This window comes from Lonchura striata, chromosome 3 (assembly GCF_046129695.1).
Source record: "Lonchura striata isolate bLonStr1 chromosome 3, bLonStr1.mat, whole genome shotgun sequence".
Lineage (NCBI taxonomy): Eukaryota > Metazoa > Chordata > Aves > Passeriformes > Estrildidae > Lonchura > Lonchura striata.
The window spans coordinates 10,527,501-10,549,188 of record NC_134605.1 but is presented as its reverse complement, the minus strand read 5'-3'; the positions used below and the strand labels follow the sequence as shown (position 1 = coordinate 10,549,188).

At 36.1% G+C, this 21,688-nt stretch overlaps 1 protein-coding gene across 1 annotated transcript in view; it reads right to left on the bottom strand.

Annotated features, from left to right (window-relative positions):
- The window catches only part of USH2A (usherin), a 373,252-nt gene that overhangs the window by 147,868 nt on the left and 203,696 nt on the right, over positions 1-21,688 (bottom strand). The window contains exon 37 of the mRNA XM_031504249.2: positions 11,365-11,544. Within this exon, the coding sequence (XP_031360109.2) occupies positions 11,365-11,544 (180 nt within the window). The remainder of the gene's footprint in view (positions 1-11,364; positions 11,545-21,688) is intronic.

Sequence of the window (21,688 nt, the reverse complement as noted above, 5' to 3'; positions counted from 1 at the left end):
TTAGGTTAAAAGTTGGTCTTGATGACCTTAAAGATCTTTTCCTATCCAAATGATTCTATGATTCTATATCTCCATCCAAGTGGCAAAAGGAACTAAGAAAATACAGCAACCTCAGCTGAATGGTAAAGAAAATGGGATACTGGAAAACCTGCAGCATAGATGTGCTGGTGGACTGTTAAAGAACAGACGACCCCCAGTGCTACCAGTTGATGTGCATTTTGACAGACGCCTCAGTTTATATATCCCTGTATGTACAGACTGGAGAACAATGCAGGCTGCAAATAAATTAGCTCTGCAATAAGATTACCTGTAGTTATTTTTAATCCATAAATTTCTCTGTGGTACCTAATGGATGGCGTGAAATACTACCATTTCTGATGGAAACCAAGCTTGAGAGTGCCCATAAAGAGAAAATGGATCTGACAAGATGACAGATTAGCTGGTGTTAGGGAGCCACTACACAGAGTGGGTGGTGCAGTCTTATTATATCTTGAATATCCTACAGGTATCTGTGAGATCTAGGTCACTGGAGTACCATTTGGCCACGAAACAACTGCAGCCAGAACAGACTTCCATCGCACAAATTCCTTCCTTACTTGCAGAAAGCAGAGGAAAAGAGATTCCCTAAAGTTTCTGCTCCTAGTAATCAAGGCAACACAGAGCTAGCTTTTGTTCACAGCTATTACTTAATTCTTTATGTATCTATGGTAATCACAAAAAGACTTTGACTCAGTGTCAAAATGAGTCAAAAATTCTAACTTTACAGACTGGGAGTCTTGGCTTGGAAGAAATGTTGTTCACCTCAAGATAGTAGAAGTCACGCCAGTAGAATACCAAGTGCATAATTCTTTGAAAATTGTCTTCTTAAAGTTCCATCGAGTGTCTTGTAAAATTTTGCTCCTGGAAGTCTGTTCCAGTAGCAACCACATTCTCACAAATGGAAGTTTAAAAAGAAAAACAACTAACCAAAAAAACCCCTAGCAACCTCCCCCTCAACAATATACTACTTTGCTCCAATCTTCACACTATTACAAAGCATATTAACTTTTCCTGTTCACCTGAGTCAGACAAGGCTGAAAACAAAAATACCAAAGCAACAATATCTATTAAGTAGAAACTCTGGTTTGTGTATCATCTTAACCTGCTTCTCAATTCACTCTACGGCATTCAAAGCATATAGACTTTGAAGTAGCCTATATTCTCTAGTTTTCTTCTGCAAAGTATAGTATATGTCAGATTCAGCCAAAATACCAAAAATGATTGTATATTTTATTAAAAGCCTATTTTTATTCTCTCTGTCTCTTTTTAACAAAAGTCTAATTTAGCTGTTGTTCCCTTAGGTACGAGGTACACAGTTCATAATTCATTTGATATAAAATGTCAGTTTAGATTTTTGCACTTCTTTGATAAATGAGAAAAAACATGTACATTTCAATTTCCTTCTACGAGGTTTCACTAACAGAAGCCCCCCTCCCATTGTGCTGCTCAAAGACCTTTGCGTTAAATTAAACATCAAGATTCAGAAACTGTAGGGAATGATATTTCCAAGACATACAGTACAAATACATGAGACTGGGAAAAAAGGTAATGATTTTTCCTACCAGTAAAGTGATGTCTCCCAAAGAGCATCTTTGATCCTTGAATTAGTTCTCAGTTATAATTTAATATATCAAAACTGTCAGCAGCTTTCCTTACATTTAAGCATAAAGTGATATAGTCAGCTCCACAAAAAGCAAAATACAACATTCAGGGGCTTTCTTCCTCCCACCCCCAACATGTGCTTGTGACTCTGAAGTCCATCAATATTAATGAGGAAAATCTGTGTACATCAAAGAAGACAGCAAAGAATTAATTTCATTGTATCTGTCATCATTGCTAGTATGGAGTGTTTTTTTCCTATATAACCAAACCCTGCCATTGATCAATATGTAAAACTCTCAGGGGTGTAATCTGCACAAAGGAATAGAGAAGAATCAAAATTTTAGTTCTGGAAATAAAACTGATTTAATTAGGAAAAATGACAACATAACACTGTGTATTATTCTCTTATGTAACACATGAGGCCAAGGCTGACAAATCTGAACTACCACATTTACAGAGTAAACAAGAATTCTTATCACTTCTCAAAATGCCAACTGCAATGCTATGGCTGTCACTTCATGTTACGGTCCAGTCCAACAGCTGTGGTATCAATAAATTAAGCTGTATTAGAAAATAGCAATAGGATCACATTCTGATGCTCGTGCTGAGCACCAGTACTGATGAACAACATGAATCCAGAGCCATGAACCACAGAACTCAGCATCTTCTCCTCTTGCCCTCTGTGTTTCTGCCCTGCACACTCCCTCACCCCAGCCTGGGAAGTGTCAGCCCAAAGTTACAACAGCATCTGCTGTCTTTTCCCCCAATAAACGAGGCTTCTCCCTATACCCAACAGCAGAGTTTCAACAGGATAGTTGGACAGTATTCTGCATTGCCTGCTTAAGAACCCAGAAAATAACACACTGCCCAGCAACTGGGAGACAAGATGAATGATCCAGATCTTTCTTTTCAGCCAGTGTTCTCACAAAGAAAAGCTATGAAAAAAATATAACAGCTAACACCTCCATTTCACCTAACTGTGGCAGAAATCCCTGACTGTTTTTAACCCATCACAGTTCCCCACTAAATATAGCATTTCAATTGACAGAAATATGATCTAGGTGTTATATACTGAAGCAAAATATTTAATATTTAGGGTGAATAAAAATCAATTCGGGCAAGACTATTCCCACACAGAAGTAATCTGTTCAAAATATACAGCTGACTTCTCTGATGAATAGGGTAAAAGGATTACAACCTTTTATAGCCAAGCCATCCACATAGGAATGTTCATACAGCATTATTTAGTAGCTACCCATCAGTTAATGCCCTGTTCTAGACACTTTCAACAAATAACCCATTTATATTAATTATCTCTGGGCTTCATTTCCTTAGATAATACTGAAGAACACATGAGTTCACTGGAATTGGTGCTAGTGTGTCAATATACAACAATAAATGTTCTGCTCACAGGTATTTTTACTGAAAAGACCTTGACTACCATTGTCTTCCCCAAACTCAGGTAGCTTAATTGATTAAAAGTCATTTTAATACCAATGTGCTTTATTAAACCCAAACCAGGCTGAATGTGTTCTGCCTTCTGTGCCACAAGACAGAGTGCAGAACATTCACCCCAAAACACATGCACTCTTCATCAGAGGTTGAAGTAAAATAAATACCTTGGCAATGCTTACTCTCTAAAATACAGATTTTCTTCAGTCTTTTGACAAAAAGTAAAGAGCCAGAGGAACCTTCCTCTCCTTTGTTCATTTTTCAAACATAGGGCTAAATTCTCCACGCAGAAAATTTACAGCTGATTAATTCAGATTACAGCCATCAGTTGAGTATTTTGGACAGCAGTATCAATTTCTTATGAATAACCCTCTCAAACAGGCTACTTAGTATGTAAGAGTGCTCATAACTTCAACATAAAGAAAAATGCAGAAAAGAGAAGTATTTTTTCTTTATATAATGCCATTTCTTCCGTTATTCGACTTCTTTTCTTTATATATATATATTAATATTATTAGAAATTTTTAGATAATCTAAACTCCTGATGTATGCATTTTCTCTGTACATACTGGCTGCATTAAACTATGGTGACACCTTTCACAGAGAGGCAATCCCCCAGCCTAAGCTAAGAGACAAGAAAAAAGGCTGACAAATTTTGTGACATGTATATTATGCTTTCCAGCATGAGGAGGAATATAAAATTTTCTTTTTCCTTCTGTTGCTAAAACATGCCTCTCTCTCTCTCTGTAAAATGGGAATAGCAATCCTCACCTGAGAAGCCTACTGGAAATCTGAATTAGCAGATACATTTGTAAAAATCATCAAAGTAAATAGGTCAGTATACAAACAGTAAGGATTAATATAATTCAATACTGGACATATCCCCCAGCAACATGAAATACATTAATTCTCTTTCTCATTTTGCTCAGCTGGAGTTAATCTAAGAGCATAGTATTTCTTTGTCAGAGGAAAAAGCATGATCTGCATAGAGATCCAAAGATAAAAAAAGATAGAAAGCAATCATTATACTTGAACACACATATACTGAAATAATATATACATTTTTCTGTGCACCTGCACATGCATGCAGACACAAAAAATAACATCCAGAAAAGGCTGCTAAATTCCAAGAATCAACCATTAAGGGCTATAGACTCTTCTAGTTGCCTTTGTTGAAAGAAAGAGGGAGCACACACCAACACTGCCTTACAGGAGCACCAGAGGAGAAGTGGTGACTCTACTCACTAATTTTCACTCAACATCAATTTTCTCTCCTTTTTTCTGCCTTTATAGAGAAGTTTATTTCTACTCAGGTACTCAGCCAACTAAGCTAAAGCTAACATAGATGTAACAGAACAAGGAGTACTACAGTAAGAAAAAGTAAGGAAAGTCAAACTTAAAATGTTACCAGAACAAATAATTAGCTATATGAAGGAAAAATACTTATTTTCTGCAAAGTGTTTTAAGAATTCGGATATAAAGTTTCAGATACTTTTAATTCCATTTCAGATCCTTTTCCAAACTCCAGAGAAAACTCCCAAAATGTAGTTACTAACTGTAATTTTAACTGTATACAGAACCAGCAGAAAAATGCAAAAGTACCTTTATGGCCATGATGTTTAAGAAAGATTATCTTTAATTTTTTCCCTAGCTAAAGAGAAGAAAAGAACAGTAATCTGATTTCCTGTACCTTTAAATCTCAGCAAGGTCTTAAAAAAAACCCCTTAAATTCCCTTCCCCCCCACCCCCATTAAACTTTTTTCCCTAATATGTTAACATGACAAATATGTAACAGGGTGACAGAACTGTGCTGTAGGTGTAGAGTTCATTGCAGGCAGAGGAACTTCAAAACTTTGTGAACTGTGCAAAGTGGGTCAAGCCTTCAAACCTTGCCTCTTTACAAAAATGTTTTATGATCAGCAGGCTAACTTCCATAATCTAGATGCTTCAAGTGTAAAAGTACAGAATGACCTGACCAAAAAAAAACCTAGCAAACCAATGAGCAAACAAAAAACTCACAGATATCTGCCTGTGCTGAGAGTTAATGGAAATGAAATTTTATTCCAAAACCTATATGGGCAGGAGTTGTCAAAAAAAGAAAGTATAAAAACATGAGCTTTTTAGAAAAGCAGTGCAAATCATTGCAGCAAAGTAACACAAAAAATGATCCAGTTCCTTGTACTTACATATATCTGTGAAATGTTTCTAAAGACAAAATTAATGTTGTGATTTTTCAAATGTCTTCTGTATGTTTTAACCAGGAATTTCAACAGCATTTTATTGTAGAATTCCTTCAGCACAGCCTAACTTATCACACAAGCATCGCTGACTTCAGTTAGTTCTCAAAAATCTAGTTCAGATTTGCTCAGAATGAAAAGAAAAATCACAAGTAAAAAAAGCCTAAGGATGAATAAGCTTAAGTTTATATAAAATTGACACACTTCTTCTAAATTGTGTCCTTTTCTGTGTACAATTGCAGTTGGTCTGAAATAGACTAATGTGATAGTAGGTAATAGTTTTAAATAATGATCTACCTCTAAATTTCACAACAGCCCATTTCTCTCATTTCTATATATTCTTTGGTATTTCTGAAGTAAATCAAGCTGTAGTTTTTCAGCATGGCATTTTCCCTAATACAGATTTCTTTCTATAAGAGCTCTTAAGCACAGTCTGGATCCCACTCTAGGGCTAAGGTTTTGGAAAGACCTGAGTGAGACCTCTTCAGTGAGGTTAATTGCCTGCTTACAGACGATCAATTAGCTGCTGCACAGTTCTCCCTGTCTCATCTGGCTCTCCCTAAGCAAGCAAAACACATCCATGTTCTTCCAGGCAACTAAAATTGCTGGATTGATCTTCTTGTCCCAGCTGTTTTATGCTGCTCTAGAAGAGACAAAGGAACTGAGGAGCTGATAAATGCAGGTTCTTTGTGTCTGGAGTGTGGAATGACCACAGTCTGAACTATGCGAGATCTGCCCAGCCCCAAAAGCACAGGGTGCAAAGGCAAAGAGAAGGAGGCAGTCAGAAGAAAAGGACACAGCTGGACTGTCAGTGCCTGCTGGCAGAAATCCTCAGGTTTATGAGTAGGGACTTACATTAAGCTTCAATTTAAAGCAACCTTTGTAATGTGTGTAGTTAGGCTGAGCCTCAACTGGCTGCAAGTTAGAAAAGTGAGCAAAGAGGGCACCTCTGTGCCTCCCACTGCCAGAGTTTGAAGACACAACTGTTCAGGAATGAGACTTCTCTTGCCTCTTGCCATGGAAAATACCCACTGAAAATCAAAATAGCTACAGTATGAGCTCACTGAAAGGTGTGCTGAACAGCCCTAGGAGAGGGGAATAACAGAGGAAAGTAGCACTAATGAAAATGACAGTTCTATACTGTAGAGATTAGAGAAGAATTACTGTTTCAGAATTACTGTTTCAGTAGAACAGAAACTCTCAAGTTTCCTACACAAGCACTTTTGGAATCCTACCCTTATATCCCCATGAAATCATCTTTCTGGACAAAAGGAACTGGAATGGGCAATTTACACAGCTTGCTACTGACCCTTTGTAATTAGCTGGGTCATTGATGAGAGATGCAGGAGAGCTTTTCCCCCTCCCCACTTTACCCTGGTCTCTCCTTAAAGTACCTGTAGAAAATATATGGTCACAATATTTCACCAAGAACTTTCTGTTAACACAGAAGACAAAGAACAAAAGAATCCTCTTGGATTCTTTCTTTTGGATTTTTCTCTAAAAAGAGAAGGGAGAGAGAGGAAAATGAGGAGAAGGAAAAGAGAAAAGAAAGTGGTGCCTCAAATACCTGAAATTTGAAGCAAAGGACATTCTTTCAAAACAAATTTTATGGTGTCACACAATGTGATACTAGGAAACATAGGAAAACAAATCTGTCTCACAGGAAAAATTCTAGCATATTCAAGTTTGATTTTTCTTCCAACATAATTCTGACTTAGCATCAGTTTTCTTTGTTTATTGAATATTCATTCCTCTAAGGAGACCTGCTGGCTTCCGTGATCAACCTCCACAACCAAATGCTTTCAGATGTGAATATAAGTGGTATTATGTGGTTCCTACTTATTTGCATAATTAGATCAGTGGTCCTGTGATGAGGTTCAGTATCCAGTCTCTGAGGGGTTGCAACTTAAGCCAACAGTGGCTGGAACCCTCTGGTTGCAGGACACCATCTCCTGTAGATATTGAGCAAATACCAACAGCTACAGGTATGTAGGCTCAAGTTTTGTTGCTGAGAACAAGCCCAGGCAGTGGCATGCAGCATTCCACACAGAAAGAAAGGACTTGCAAGGGGCAGGGGCTTAAAAGTCTAAGGCAAAATCTTGCATCTTTCCCTGCTAGACATTCCTATGTTGAGCAAATCACAGACAGGGCACATAATCGAACAACATACTTAATAAATCATGGCACAGTTTAAAGAGGCACTTCACTACTTAGGCAGATTTTTTTTTTTTAAAGTATCTTTCCTTATATGCTTTACACAGGATGTATCAATTCTTTGAAGTTCTTTTCTGTAGATAAATCAGCACTAAGTTAATGGTTCGTAATCTCCAGTATAAGAATCCACAGAGAGTCAACTCTGCAATGTGGTACAGAACAACCATCCAAACCCCTCTTCAGACCTCCTGTCATGACTTTGGAAATCCAGTCCTTTGTCCTGCTTTGAAGGGGACTATTGAGACCCCACCTCTCTCCTTCCCATCAGAGCAGCAGTCTGTCCTTCTTTTTGCATCTATTTATTCAACATAATCCATCTTCCTATTCCCTTCCATACTCAGGCTTTGGGGGCCAGAGGAAGGGAATAAATGGATTTAACTAGAGTCTAAGCTATTATCAGCAATGATTGCAAATTTCCCTTCTGCTAGCTCACCATTCCTTATTACAAAGCAATTCTAAAATAATGGGGTCTTCTATGTGCCGCTACATCAAAAGTAGCACTCACTTAGGAGAAAAATGTATAACCAAGAACTCTGTGCAAAAGGTTTTGTCACAGAATTTTGCAGTTTTATATCCTTTCTATCACTTCAATTCATTTATCTAATTCAATTAATTCTAAAACAATTTGTTTTCCAGATCTTTTACTGCCTGGCATCCTCAAATTAATGTGAAGCACTGGCTAGAATATTATTTTTTTACAGCTTCTACCAAAGCAGTTTAGGACAAGATAAATAGAACAAATTTATTCTTTCTGGAAAAAATATAAAACTCAAAAAAATTTACTTCTACCTTTGCAGTATGAAATTTGTCACTAATCATTTTAAACTATGCCCTTTTATGCTTCTTCCATCTCTTTTAGCTTTCTATGCAGTTCTTTGATGTAACAAAGACAGTTTCAGACAAGATTTCAGTTCATCTGGAAAAAAAAGCTTTAAGTCTTGAGGCAAAAAGCAGTGTATTTAAAATTTATATACTCCATAATGCCTTTGTTCTGAACTTGAACATCCTGGAAAACTTCTCTTTCTTTTGCTTTCTGACTCTGAAGATCATTTGTTCTCATGGTTTCAGCTTCTTATTATGCAACAGTGATTTTAACTGGTGGTTCCAGCATTTAAGTACATGCACAGTCATGGCTGACCCTTTCTGATCAATTGCCAATCCATACAGGTTTGACTGATAAAAGAGCCAATTAGATTTAAGCAAATTAAGGGACATCACCAATGTCAACCACTTATTAAACTGAATGCTGAATTCCATGCATACCAAACACTAATGCACAAAGTCCCATTAAGAGTTGAAATCCTAACCCCATTAGTAACTCCAGACCACTTCAGGGTAAGGGTCAAAAGAAAGTTTCATATTTATGGATTACCATTTGGATTCAGTTTTTATTTTTTTAGTCTTTCCAAGAACTCTTGAACCTGCACTGCAATTTTAGTTGAGAGCGTAGATAAAAGAAATTCCTTATTTCTAAGATAGTTTTTTTTAGTGTTGACTTTAAGCATGGCAAATCAGCTTGATAAGAAATTAAGATATATTCAATCAGGTAACACTAAAGACTTGGTGTGCTTTATATTGTGTGCAATGGGTTTTAAATCTAAAAAAAATTGAACAAAAGAAATGCGTGTTGGAAAAAAAACTGTATCATAATTGTAAAACAGCATTTGGCAATAACTTCAAAATTGAATACTCCTTTGTCCTCTATCGCTCTCCCTCTTAGACAATCTTCCATCAAGCTCCATGAATTAGTCCCCACATTGTAGATATCTTAAAGAGTAATATTTTGGTATCCTTGAAAAGAGAATGGTACATTTTAATATTCATTAAAAAGCTGTGCTTTTATACCTCATGAAACCTTCTTTACTTTTTGATCAAACAAAACTTCTGTCTGAGTGAAATCTTGGCCACTGAAGGGAAAAAATAAAATTCTTTCTTTTTTAAGTAGCATCTAGATTTCATTTCATGATTTAGAAAGTGTGAAAGCACTGAACACCGCCTGGTGTAAAATTACCATTATGCTCATAATTTAGCACACAATGGAATTGTATAACACTCAAAGGCTCATTATAATAAAGATCATAGTAAAGCAAACCTATATTGTCCTAGATACACACGTGTGTGTCTGCACATGTGTACACATATAGAGAAAACACAGCGTGTGAGAGAGCACTTCTCTCATATGCACTGCTTCATTTATTATTCATTTCTCTACAGATCACAGTCCACTGGACAATAGTATGGAAGATTTCTTTAATAACTCTCACTGCTAATTTAATTCTACTTAAACACACATATCCTAGTGAATGCCACATGCTTTTCAGCATGATTTTATGTGTAAATCAGGATAATATGTTTTCAGATCATTAACTAAAAGGAAGCATGAACTAAAACCTATTTAACCAATGAGGTATTGCTTTTAAACTACCACAAGGTCATAAAAAAGATAATTTCAAAGCTATAAGTTTTCTAATTGTAATCAACAACAATCTAATGATGAAAGAAAGTGTATCTTAATGGTTGTCATAAACTTGTGCACATCCTTGCTTATCTTCAAAGATTCTTTACCTTGTCATTCGGTGAAAATTTCACAACTAAATTTTGCTAAGCAAAATTGACATGTGACATTAGAGCTAGAAATATCAGTGTCTTACTGCTCAGTCTTAAAGGAGCACTAAAACTCAGATATAGTTTTATTATTATTTGAAAGCATATATTTGTTAATAGCAGGTGCAACTTGATGATCAGATTGGAAAAGTATAAAATGTGCTGGGAATTGACTTTTCCCTTGTTCCTCAGCAATCTGTCATAAAAACTTTGTGTTGTATTTACTCACTTTTCTGAAGTCCTCAAACCTAATCCATCTGTTTGCAATCATGTTGTTTCATGACTCTTTTGGAACTGTAAGGTTTATCCTTACTGCAGGGATTTTTCTTTCCTATTTTTTTCTTTTCTTTTGCTTTCAAATTTGCTTTCAAAAATTTGTATGTATGTCCCTCTACACTGTTCTTGCTCAAAAGTTACACCACACATCTCTCAAAATCAAGTATTGTTGGACTCTCACTTAAAAACTCAAAATTGTCTTAAATTAATTGTATCCATTGACATTTATTTAACGAAAACTAATTAGCTAGGATGTCCATGAAAAGAATAGGCAAAAGCAGCACATCTACATCAGCTATAAATGTAAGCTCTCTTGAAAAAATACTAAACAACAACAAAGCCACAAAACAAATCATTGTGCAATGTTTAGGGCATATTTGCTCAACTCTCTTGCTTCAAATTGTTATGAAGATAATATCCAGACTGGTTTACAACCTAATTCACTGTAAATCAGTGCATTGTAATTGACTTTCTTACAGCTACATTATTTTGTGGATTCTGACTCAATATATTGCCAATGGTTCATATTACTATTATTAAACAAATTCTCTAAGTCTATCCAGTAAGTGCTCCTTGTCAGCACTTACAACTTTTACTCTAAAACAGATTACAAAATGCAGGTGAATTGCTCTATATTCTTAGGCTAGATTAGCTGTCCATGCCAGAATACACTACCATTCACAGAAAAAAAATGAATTACAGAATGCACTTCTCACCTTCATAATATGCTAACTACATAACTATGTACTTTCATTTTCTAGTTCTTAAAGGGAACAAAGTGACAAATTAGAAGCCAAAAAAACCAATTTTATAAGAACTACTAATACAAACATATTCTTCTGAACTTCAGTCCTCAGCTGTGATAATAAATAATGCTTTTGTTGAACAGAGTGTTTGTGTAATTGTTACATACACAGAAAAAGCACTTTTTCATACTTACCTCCTGGAGGCATGACTATGGTTATAGCATCACTTATCAAGCTGCCTTGGCTGTTGGATGCATTCACTTGTACTGTGTAGTTAGAAAATGGAATCAGTCCTTTAATGGGTACCCATATATTGAATTCCTTGCTGCTGCACAACATCCGAGTATCATTTACAATAGAATAATTAGCATTATCTGTTATGGAAAAACAAGTGGGGGGGGGGGTGGAAGAACAAATGTTAGACCTTGCATCTGCTACAATTCACTGTCTTTATGAACCAAGTCTTATTTCTCAACTCTAATGAAGAGTTGCTATTTATACCAGTAACACACACATATTTTTGATCTGTTAGGAAGAAAACTTTTTATTCACAATTTCTTCTCCTTCTGCCAACAGTTTGTGGTATTTGTATGTCTTGGGAAATAAACACACCAATACACAAACCAACCAGTTGCAAAGCTGATTGCTATGTACAGCAAACAGAAGTTCCAGAACAGTTCTGTGATAACTGCACATTCCAAATATCAATTATAACTCTCATGAAAGACTGGCAAAACTTTTTTAATTTGCTGAAAAAATGCTTAACTTAGGAGTTGATAAGCTAATTCCACTGCATGCATAACAGTCATCTGCAGTAACAGATTTTACAGCATGGCCTGCAGTTCTCTCAAAGACAAAACAAGGATTTGAAGCACTCAGTTTATCAGTTGAAATCATCAAAGGACACCACAGCAACCTACATGTCCTTTGCAACCCTTTTAAGATCTCAAAGTTAAGATAAGACAATATTCTATCCTACAAAAATAAAAAATCCCAAAACCTTTCCAAAATACCTAGTTAGAATAGAAAATAAAAAAACTGTATATGTCAAGTAATATTTTTCTGAGTTAATGAAGACCTTGGTCACATATGTCAGAGACAAGCTGACTCAAATATCATCTTATATTTTGAGTATATGAAGTGCAATATAAACAATTAATATCATTATTACTATCCATCACTACATGGAGAGCTCTCACATTGAAGTCAATAAAAATTCTGTATTACAAACAACAGAAGAATAACACAAGTCTAAGACCACAGGTATGAGAATGAGAGTAAACAGACTATAGCTATAAAAATATTGCAAACCAATTAAAACATTGTCACAGCTACAAGATTCAAAATTTAAATTTGAATATTTTACAAAATCTAAATAAGACAGAATTACAAAAAACCTAGAAAAACAAATTTTTAAATTAATTTTTTAAGGGACATTCATTGGACCTACTCATTTTGATGCAAGTTTCAAATGAACTAATAAAACAGAAATGCTATTAAATCAGAAACAATTTTTTTAAATATTCCATGTTTCTATAATGTGCATTAAGGTGTATTTGCAGTACCTTTCAGTCATGCTCATATGACATTTTACCACAACAAGCGATCAGGATTTTCCTCTAATCTGGGGATTCCTATGAACAATTTGGTTCACTTAGGGTACAAATCCAAGCCCTTCCTTTATTTTGGTGTTTATGAACTGCACTGGTGTTTTCAGTTATTCTATTGGTAACGTACAAAAAGCTTATTTTTTTACATTTTGGGGAGGGTGACAGGTTTGCAAAACCCTTTTATATATATCTGCCGTGCAGCCTAGTTCCTCATTGCTCAAATTCTACCTGGACTGGAGCCTACCATAGCAGCAGACCACACAGAGTACAGGAGTGTAAAGGTAGAATGAGTTCATGAAGCCTGATGGATTCATTTTGCATTTCACTGAAGTCACCCTGGTTTAGGTACAGCAATAGAGGCAAAGCTTCTTTACATGCAAGAAGACCAACCACATTTTACACATTCCACATACAGAATCCTGCAGAAGGCAAGTTATTTTGTCTGAGATTACTCTTATGTACTCGGGCTACTCAACCAGCACTAGAAAAATGCATCTGCATTACTTGATCTCAGCTTTTAAACAGTGCATCAAACCCTGCTTCTGCACCTTGAAACTGTCCCTCTGTGTGATTGTGTGATTTGGAAGAAGATACAGTCCAACAAAGTGCATTTCTCCTCTTATCTATCACAGTTTTTGTGAATTTTGTGATTTATTATTTGTGAAGATCATGCAACAAAATTTGACTTATACAGTCTTAAGGTCCTAGGGATATTAAACACTTAAAGACTCAGCTGGCTGTGGAAAAAAAGACACATTTTTCAAACGTTTCACCTCCAGTGTCTGGGAAAGTTTAAAAATATAGTGTTAACAGATCAGCACATTGGCTAGAGTCAAACCTCAAGCATAAAAGAAATTGTCTAACAGCAATTTATATATGCCAAATTAATGTGAAAATGATTTTTTTTTCCTATCAACAGTACAGATTTAACTTGTTAATATTTTAATTTCATCCACCTGAGCCTGGTAGGAAAACATGTACTTCCTCTGCTGATACTTTTATTCCATTTTTAATCTTTCTTCCAGTGGCTAACTATACTATATTTTAAAAACACAGTTTCAAGTAACAGAAAATGAATTAAAAGGATAACACTCTATTCCAAGTTGCCTGGATAACAACATTAATATACAGTAATTATACAATTAGTTGTAACATTAAATTCTAGTTATAGCAGAGTGATTACTCGGCAATTATAAGAAGTATATAATTACCCAATAATTAGGAGAAGTATGTAATTACATAACCATTTTATTCAGCTCAAAAATGAACTTGCAAATTTACAATGAGATAGACAACATAGCAGCTCAAAATTTTTCATTGCTTCTAATAAAAATCTAAAGAATACTTGCAAGTTTTCTAGCCCAAATTTTACACAGACAAAGGTGTTTTATACCAATTTCCAAACAAGGAACTTATTGCTGCCAGCAAGTAAAATATTAGAAGAACATTTTAAAATGCAGGTCTTGCTGTAGCTGACTTGCAATATGGAGCTTTGCTACTTCTCACTGCCTAAACTGTGCTTTCAGTGGGCTGGAAAATGCAGGCACATAGGTTCAGCCTGACAGAAAGCGATACAGCGATAACCCTGCCATATCATTCCGTGCCATTCCTGCCCAGATTGCCTCAGCGTGGACCCAATTTGTGAGTATAAGTGGATGAGGCCTCCCTATGTTCAATTTTCTTGGGTGTTTTTCTCTCCATGCTGCCCACACGTCCCACTGCAGCCCAAAGGCAAGTCCATTGCAGATCCAAACAGCAGTCACTGCAGACACTGTAAAGTCCTAAGAGCCATTGTTCTACTGGAGACAAGCGCTTCGTACCAGAACACCTCCTCACTTCTGCCTTCTGATTCCTGCCATGAACAGACACCAGCACCCCAACAAGCAAGTTTCCCCCACAATTCTGTTAACATGAACAGCCTAAAGGAGCAGAAAACAGACTCCTACACATCCATGAATGGCTCACCACATCCACGAATGCTTAAGGCATGGAAACACCTGCACAAAAAGATAAGTCCCAACAGGAGAGGGCTCAGAGAGTCTAGTCTGTATAACTTCTTAAGAAAACCTAAATCCTTTGCAGAATGAAGGGCTTCCCCAACCTCCTTAATCTTTTCATATTTTTCCATAATTATGTTTTTTTTCTTTTATTAGGTCTCCTGCTCAGTTCTTCATAACTCTCCAAAATTATCTGTGGGACTTCTTTGCCTAAGGCTAATTGAGAAATACTTCTGCTGTTCCCAGTTTATACCTGATCGAAGTATGTCTTTTTCAGGAAAAGATCCATATGAAGAAATGAGAGCTAAAGAATATCCATAAACATACTAAAAAGTGATGCATAGTTGAAACACAGACGCACAAACACATATATTGCATTCAAAATCCCTAAAAAAGTGCTAAGCTTCAAAGAGCACTCTAGATGGTGAGTGTCTGTACTTGAAGGTTCAGGATGGCTCCGAGTGGATGGGCACCCTGCAGGGGACTCCCAAGCAGATATGCATTTCTGTTACTGAGCACCCCTGTAAATAGGTGAATTAAGCTCCTATGAGGCAGTGGCACGTAAATTACTGCTGTCCTGGGTCCGTCACCGTATGGGGTTCACTAGATTGAAATAACATAAATGGGTATCCTTTTCCATTCTTGTTATAATCATTGTCACAAGAATTTTAATGCCTCATATATTCCATAATTTTTTTTCTGTGTGCTGTACTGTTCTGACCTTTTCAATATTCTGTAATTTGACTGGCTGGCGATTTCAAGTTCTCTCCTTTTTACAGCCTTATTAACTTGTGGGGAAGAGGTGAAATGCGCAGCCAATCAGAATACATAATATTGCAAAGGTCACAGCAGTACAGTATAGCAGCAGCAGACACAGAATACTGTATATTAGTCATTAGTATCCTGATATCTTATTCATGTAACAAAGGTTGTGAGGAGTGCAGGAAATGGTACAACAGGAAACCATTTTCATGGCAAAGAAATAATACAAACTAAGCATATTCATCTTGCATTTAAGAACTTTTTTTGCCCCCAAATTTGGGCATATTTAAAGGTACTCTTTCCATCAGGGTCAAAATTTATGTTTTTAAGGGAAAAGGTAATAAATTGAGATGTTTCCTTTTTATGTATTAAACAGAGAAAGACACATTTTTCACAAATGTGGGCAAATACCAAGTAATTCTATTAATATCATTGCATTTGTGATTAATACCAATCCATACTTTACATATAGCTCCATTATGTCCTGATAACCTTTTACATTATATTCAAGCAGAGAGAAGCAGAACTATTACCAGTGTAGACTAGTCAAAGACTAAAGGTAGTAAAAATCCAGCTCAATGAAGAGGTCATGTGAGGATCTATACACAGATTACTTAGTTAACTATCACAAACACTTACAGTTGGTTTTATGAGCTTTATATGACTGTGAGCACACAGAGGTTAAGCCTTATACCTTGGGCCACAGAAAAAGTTAATAAGATTAGAACAGCAAAATAAAAATGAAACAAGAATTCACCTTTTTGGCCTTTTTTCCCTGAACTCATCCTCATTGTCACCAGTTTTTATCCCTATTTAAGATACAGCTAATTTGTGTCTCTTTGACACCACATCTTTGGTGGCAAATTCTGTGAATATGGATGCTTCTTTGTGTCTTAGCTCATTCTTTTGCCTGTTAGTTTTGCCTATTCTTCAACCTCATTAACTACCACAAAAGCTCCTTTCCTCCCAGCTTTTTTTTTCTCCATCTCTTCCTTTCCCATTGTTTCTAACAGAGTTTTTAGAATAAAAAATATCACTTTCCATTAGTTTGATTATGCCAGTAGAAAACCAGCTAAAATACATTCTTGGCATTATTGGCAACTCTCTTTTCTTAAGAACTGTAATAATGAACTGTTCTCAAATTGTCATCTCAATTGTTATATTGACTTGTGAAATAGTTTGGCTTTGATGCCATACCCCCCTTTTCAACAAACTATTGGGAGGTTTTTATGTTTTGAGACGAGGTTTGTTTTTATATGTTTTGGCACTCTGTTTTGGAGGATTTTTTTTTGTTTGCTTTTTTTCTTTCTTTTTTTCAGATGAGCATACTGCTGTTTTTTTGCCTCAATGTCTTGAACCACTATTTATTCCCGTTCTCCTGACTGACAGATGTATTGTTCCTATGGACATATGGTCACAGTCCATCAAACTGAGTTCAAAACTTAAAGACTCTCAACACATGAAAACTTCATTCTCATGGGCTAGGAGGAGTTGCTAAATGAGTCAAAATGGATAATTTAAAAGTGCTGGGGGAACTGGAAAAAATATTAATCCAAAATATTAGTTTTCCTGTAAATAAGAAGAGTTTCACATTATCTGCATTAAAAAACTTTATCTTTTTCCTTTTCCCCTGGGAATTAAAAGCAGCCTTTAGTTTTAAAACTGAGAAATGGAAAATATTTGAAGAACAAGATCAAAATCTGTGTTGGCACATACAGCAGAAATATGAAGCCTAGAAGATCCAGTTTCTGACTATTAGTTTCTGACTGGTACTGAAGTCATCACTCAAAGAGGCTTCTTACAGACTCAGATTTGGTAGAGCTATCTTAGATTGTCTTGAGACATACAGACACTGTCTGTATGTACTCTGCCTGGCTGCACTGGAAGGGAATTCCTCCTCTCTATTCAGCCTGGTGAAACACATCTGGAGAGTTCATCCTGTTCTGGGATCCCCAGCATAACACAAAAGTGGACTTACTGGAGTGCAAAGATGATTAAAGCCGTGAAGAATATATCACACAAAAAGGGTTGGAGAGAACTGAGGTCGTTCAGCCTAAGAGGAGGAAGGATCTTAGAAATGCACAAAATATTAAAAATATCTGTTGTGAGGGCATAAAGTAGCCAATCATTTCTCAGCAATGGACAGCAGCAGAACAAAACACAATGAATACATACAGAAAATACAAAAAATTCAAACTATAATAAAACCTTTTTTCACTTTGACATTGGTCAAACACTGGAACAAGTTGCTCAGGATCTCCAACTTTGGTGATACTCAAAAGCCAGTTGGACACTCTCCTGGACAATGTGCTCCAACTAACCCTGCTTGGAGAAGAGAGCTTGAACTGGTTGTTCCCTAGAGGTGCTCTCTGACCTCAGCTGTTCTATGATTCTATGAAAATTTTCAGAACACTTCAAGAACCCTAAGGCAAAGCAGGGGCAATCATTATGATGAAAGCATGTTCCTGTCAGTAGAAATAAGTGATTATTAGTGTTACAAACACTAAGTAATGTGCATTTATGTGCTCATTAATTCTACGGACTGAAATATGAATAAAGCCCCCAGCTTGATGTGAGAGCTCATACAAGAAACTTAGCACAGACCCCATGGATGGTTAATGACTGCAGCCAAGATTAGGCTTTGTCAGGATGGCAGGCAGGAAGGAATCTTCAGTGTGTGGTCTCATCTACCCTTTGGAGCTTTCAGCTCAGTGCCATGAGGCTTTGAACTAAAAAACCTCCATAATTGTTGCTGAAGCTGACAAAAAGAAACCTTTTTGATTTGAATTACTGTTGTAGTTTTTCTCATTACTCTCTCATAATCACAGAAACATCTAATGAGTCTTGCAGTTGACTAAGTCTCATTTAGACCTTCCACTTAAAAGTGTGTTTCAGTATAGTGTTAAATCTCTGCTGTAATTATATTCACCTCTACTGTAACTCCATTCTTCTGCAATAACACCAGGAGGCATCAGTCCTGGACCCCCCACTCTGCACACTGTACACAGTGTTTTTGAGACACAGTAAGAATGCAGCTCATGACCTAGACCAAACTTTGGAAAGCATTCTGTGAGTACAACCAACTTCTCTGAATTTCAATAAGGTTTCCACTGTAAGCACTGTTATTCTGATATGAACAGGAGGAAGTGTCCCAGCACAGTTTAGTAATCCAAGTGGCAAAACATCACATTTGACATGAGACATCTAAGATCAAAAGCATTTGCTGCACTTGTAATCTTAAACTGATGACAGAGCATATAGTTACTGATTTCATCCCTTGTGTTTGAGGGGTTTTATAGACAAATTATAAAACTATCAAGTTTATTTCATGAGGGACTTTTTACAGTAAAAAAAAAAAAAAAATCAGAAACAGATCTTAAGCCTTCAAATTTGCTTCTCCATGGTTGGAACATTCTTTCTCTAGCTGCAGCAGTACATAAATGGAGATTATCACAGTATCTGGTTTCTGAATCTATGCCCATAATTCATGGATGCCAATAAGAATTTTCCATTCTCCAGGGACACTATCAGAAGGAGACTAGCTAAACACACACAGCAGAACTTGGAGTCTCAAATCCATAATCAAATATCTAGATTGATTGTGTCACTTGCACTTGTATTGATTTCAATTGGAGCAGCTGACCCAAGGGAATAATAAAAATGTAGAATAAAACTGATTTATGAGAAGAAAATAAATCCTTTTGTGAGTGGTAATGAATTGGTACTATTTAACCCTTTCAATCACAGAGGGAGAACACTATTTATTTTTTCAGAATGCTGAGTTAGCCAAAAGAAGTCATATTAAAAAAGTCAATACTGTCAAGTGCCATTACAGTTAGTTGTAATACTTTGGAAGGAATGAAGCTCTAAACTTGATCTAGGATTTTTGCCTGACATATGACATTCTTTTGGTTTTTCTAGTCACCTTTCATGAGGCATCATAAGTGATGCATTTGGAAATTGAAAGAACCACAGAATCACTCAGGTGACTGTTGTACTTATATATTACCTCCCTCTAGATTATTTAGGGAAAAGTAATGAACAGCCAAAAGTAACAAACAGCCACATCAAGTGCACACAATTATCTCTACAAAATAATGATCATACTGATCTTCCTGGTATCACACTAGAAACTTACATAGTCAAAATATAATTTGATTCCCCCTTATAAAATGCAAAGAAAAACTTCAACAAAATCTTGTCAAGTCCCAGTTTTTATCACATTTTCTCTACCTGAGAAAACAGATGGGGTTTATATTAGTCTTTAAAGAGATTATTTGTTTAAAGCCAACACATAGAAATATTCAAACTCAATATTTTTATCTGTGGAAGCTCTAGACAGATTGGAAATGTCTTGATTGGATTATGTCATTGACATTAATCATATTGTTTTTAATGTCATAAATTGTTTTTTTTTTACATTTAGCAGTTACCATAGATACCTAAGCACAGTCAATGTAGTCTTCATGTGGGTTAAAAACACTGGAAGACATTCATTAACTAAAATACTGTTTTTGCAGGAAAACTGATTGGCAAATTCCTTTTTACTCAATATTGTTTACCAGAGCCATCCCTAAAAGATTGCTATTATTCATTAGACTATTGCAAGGGAGTAGAAACAGTCTTGGAGCCAACCCTACCAGAGGCAGTCACTAGGAATTTCAGCCTGTTAAGAACTGATAATACATTCCTCACAAAAATGGGCTTCAACCCTATCAGCTTTATCACATGAAACCAAATAAATTCTAAAGTACAAGACGGACAATGTACATGTGACAAAATACATAAATATGGGAATAGAGTGATGCAGAAGACCAATTAAAACAACATCTGTGGTCTGATGCTAGAGTCTTCACCAAAGAAATGGTCAGACGTAGGAATTAGAGAGTGACTTTAATTTTGCTTTCCTCAGAGACACCTGTATTAAGGAGAAGAAAAGAACAGCACACCTGACACTGACAGGAATTATGCTATTAGATGGTGCACTGTGAAGCTGCTCAAAAGCTACTGAAGCTTGACTAAACATTACTCAATAATCATCCTGAAGTGCATGCAAAACCATGAGTTTTGCCAGGCAAATCAAAATTTAAATGGCCTACAATTCCAAGGCAAAATACCCATAACTCTTGCTCTGGTGAACTGATTAAATATGGCTATTTGAAAATGGGTTATGCATCCTCTTTGTTTCCCCTTCAAATGTCTTTAAGAGTGCCAAGTGTTGTAGGTCTGTAACTAGAACTAAGACAGACAAAATGAGAAAGGAAGGGGACAAAATATGAAAAATCTCCTTAACGGCTGGATTGGAAAAGTATCTAATAAATCTAAAATCTAAAAATCACACTGAGAGTATGGAGGTTATCATTCTGGTGCAGAAGGTAGTAAGCATTTTGTAATAACTTCCATTCCTAATTCTCAAACCTTCAGCACAAGACAGGCTAGGAACTTCAAGGGGCTTCAGCATTCCTTTCCCCACTTCTGTTGCCATCTGCAGGTGATGTCTTCCCCTATCAGTCATTGCTTTTTGCACTAGGTTGATTCTTAACACTTCCTTTTTGTTTCCTCTCTGTTTGGAGTGGGTACTGAAAATATTGGGTACACTGTGCCAAGAGGAACTTTCTTATAGAAGTTAAATGAATAGATGGTCTTAGCTTTACTCTATTCATATATATATATAATAAATATTAAACTTAAAAGGTTAGATGGGTAACACTCTGATATATACATGCAAAAGTCAACTTGTTTATGCAGTATTCTGCTGTTAGACTTCTCCACTTTGCCAAGAGAATGAGTGGGCTGCAATGAACCTTTCTGGTACACCATCTCCAAATAAGAATATTAAGCAGATAATTTTTTTTTTTCTTTACAAAATTACCTGGTTAGCTATCTTGCTGAAAAATATGGAACTTAAATGATGTGTCATCAAAAGAAGTTATAATATGTATTAAAAAAAAACCTCAAGAAACAAAAAACCCCAAAACCTCAAACACACATTGATTTCTACATTCATAAGCAACGAAATTCTGAGTATAACCCTGCAACTTCGTGTTATGAAACTCCCTAAGGACACCCAGTTAATTAATGATTCTCTTTAGGTCAAACTCACATTCAAATGTATCACAACATCTTGGGGGCTACAGATTTGGATAAAG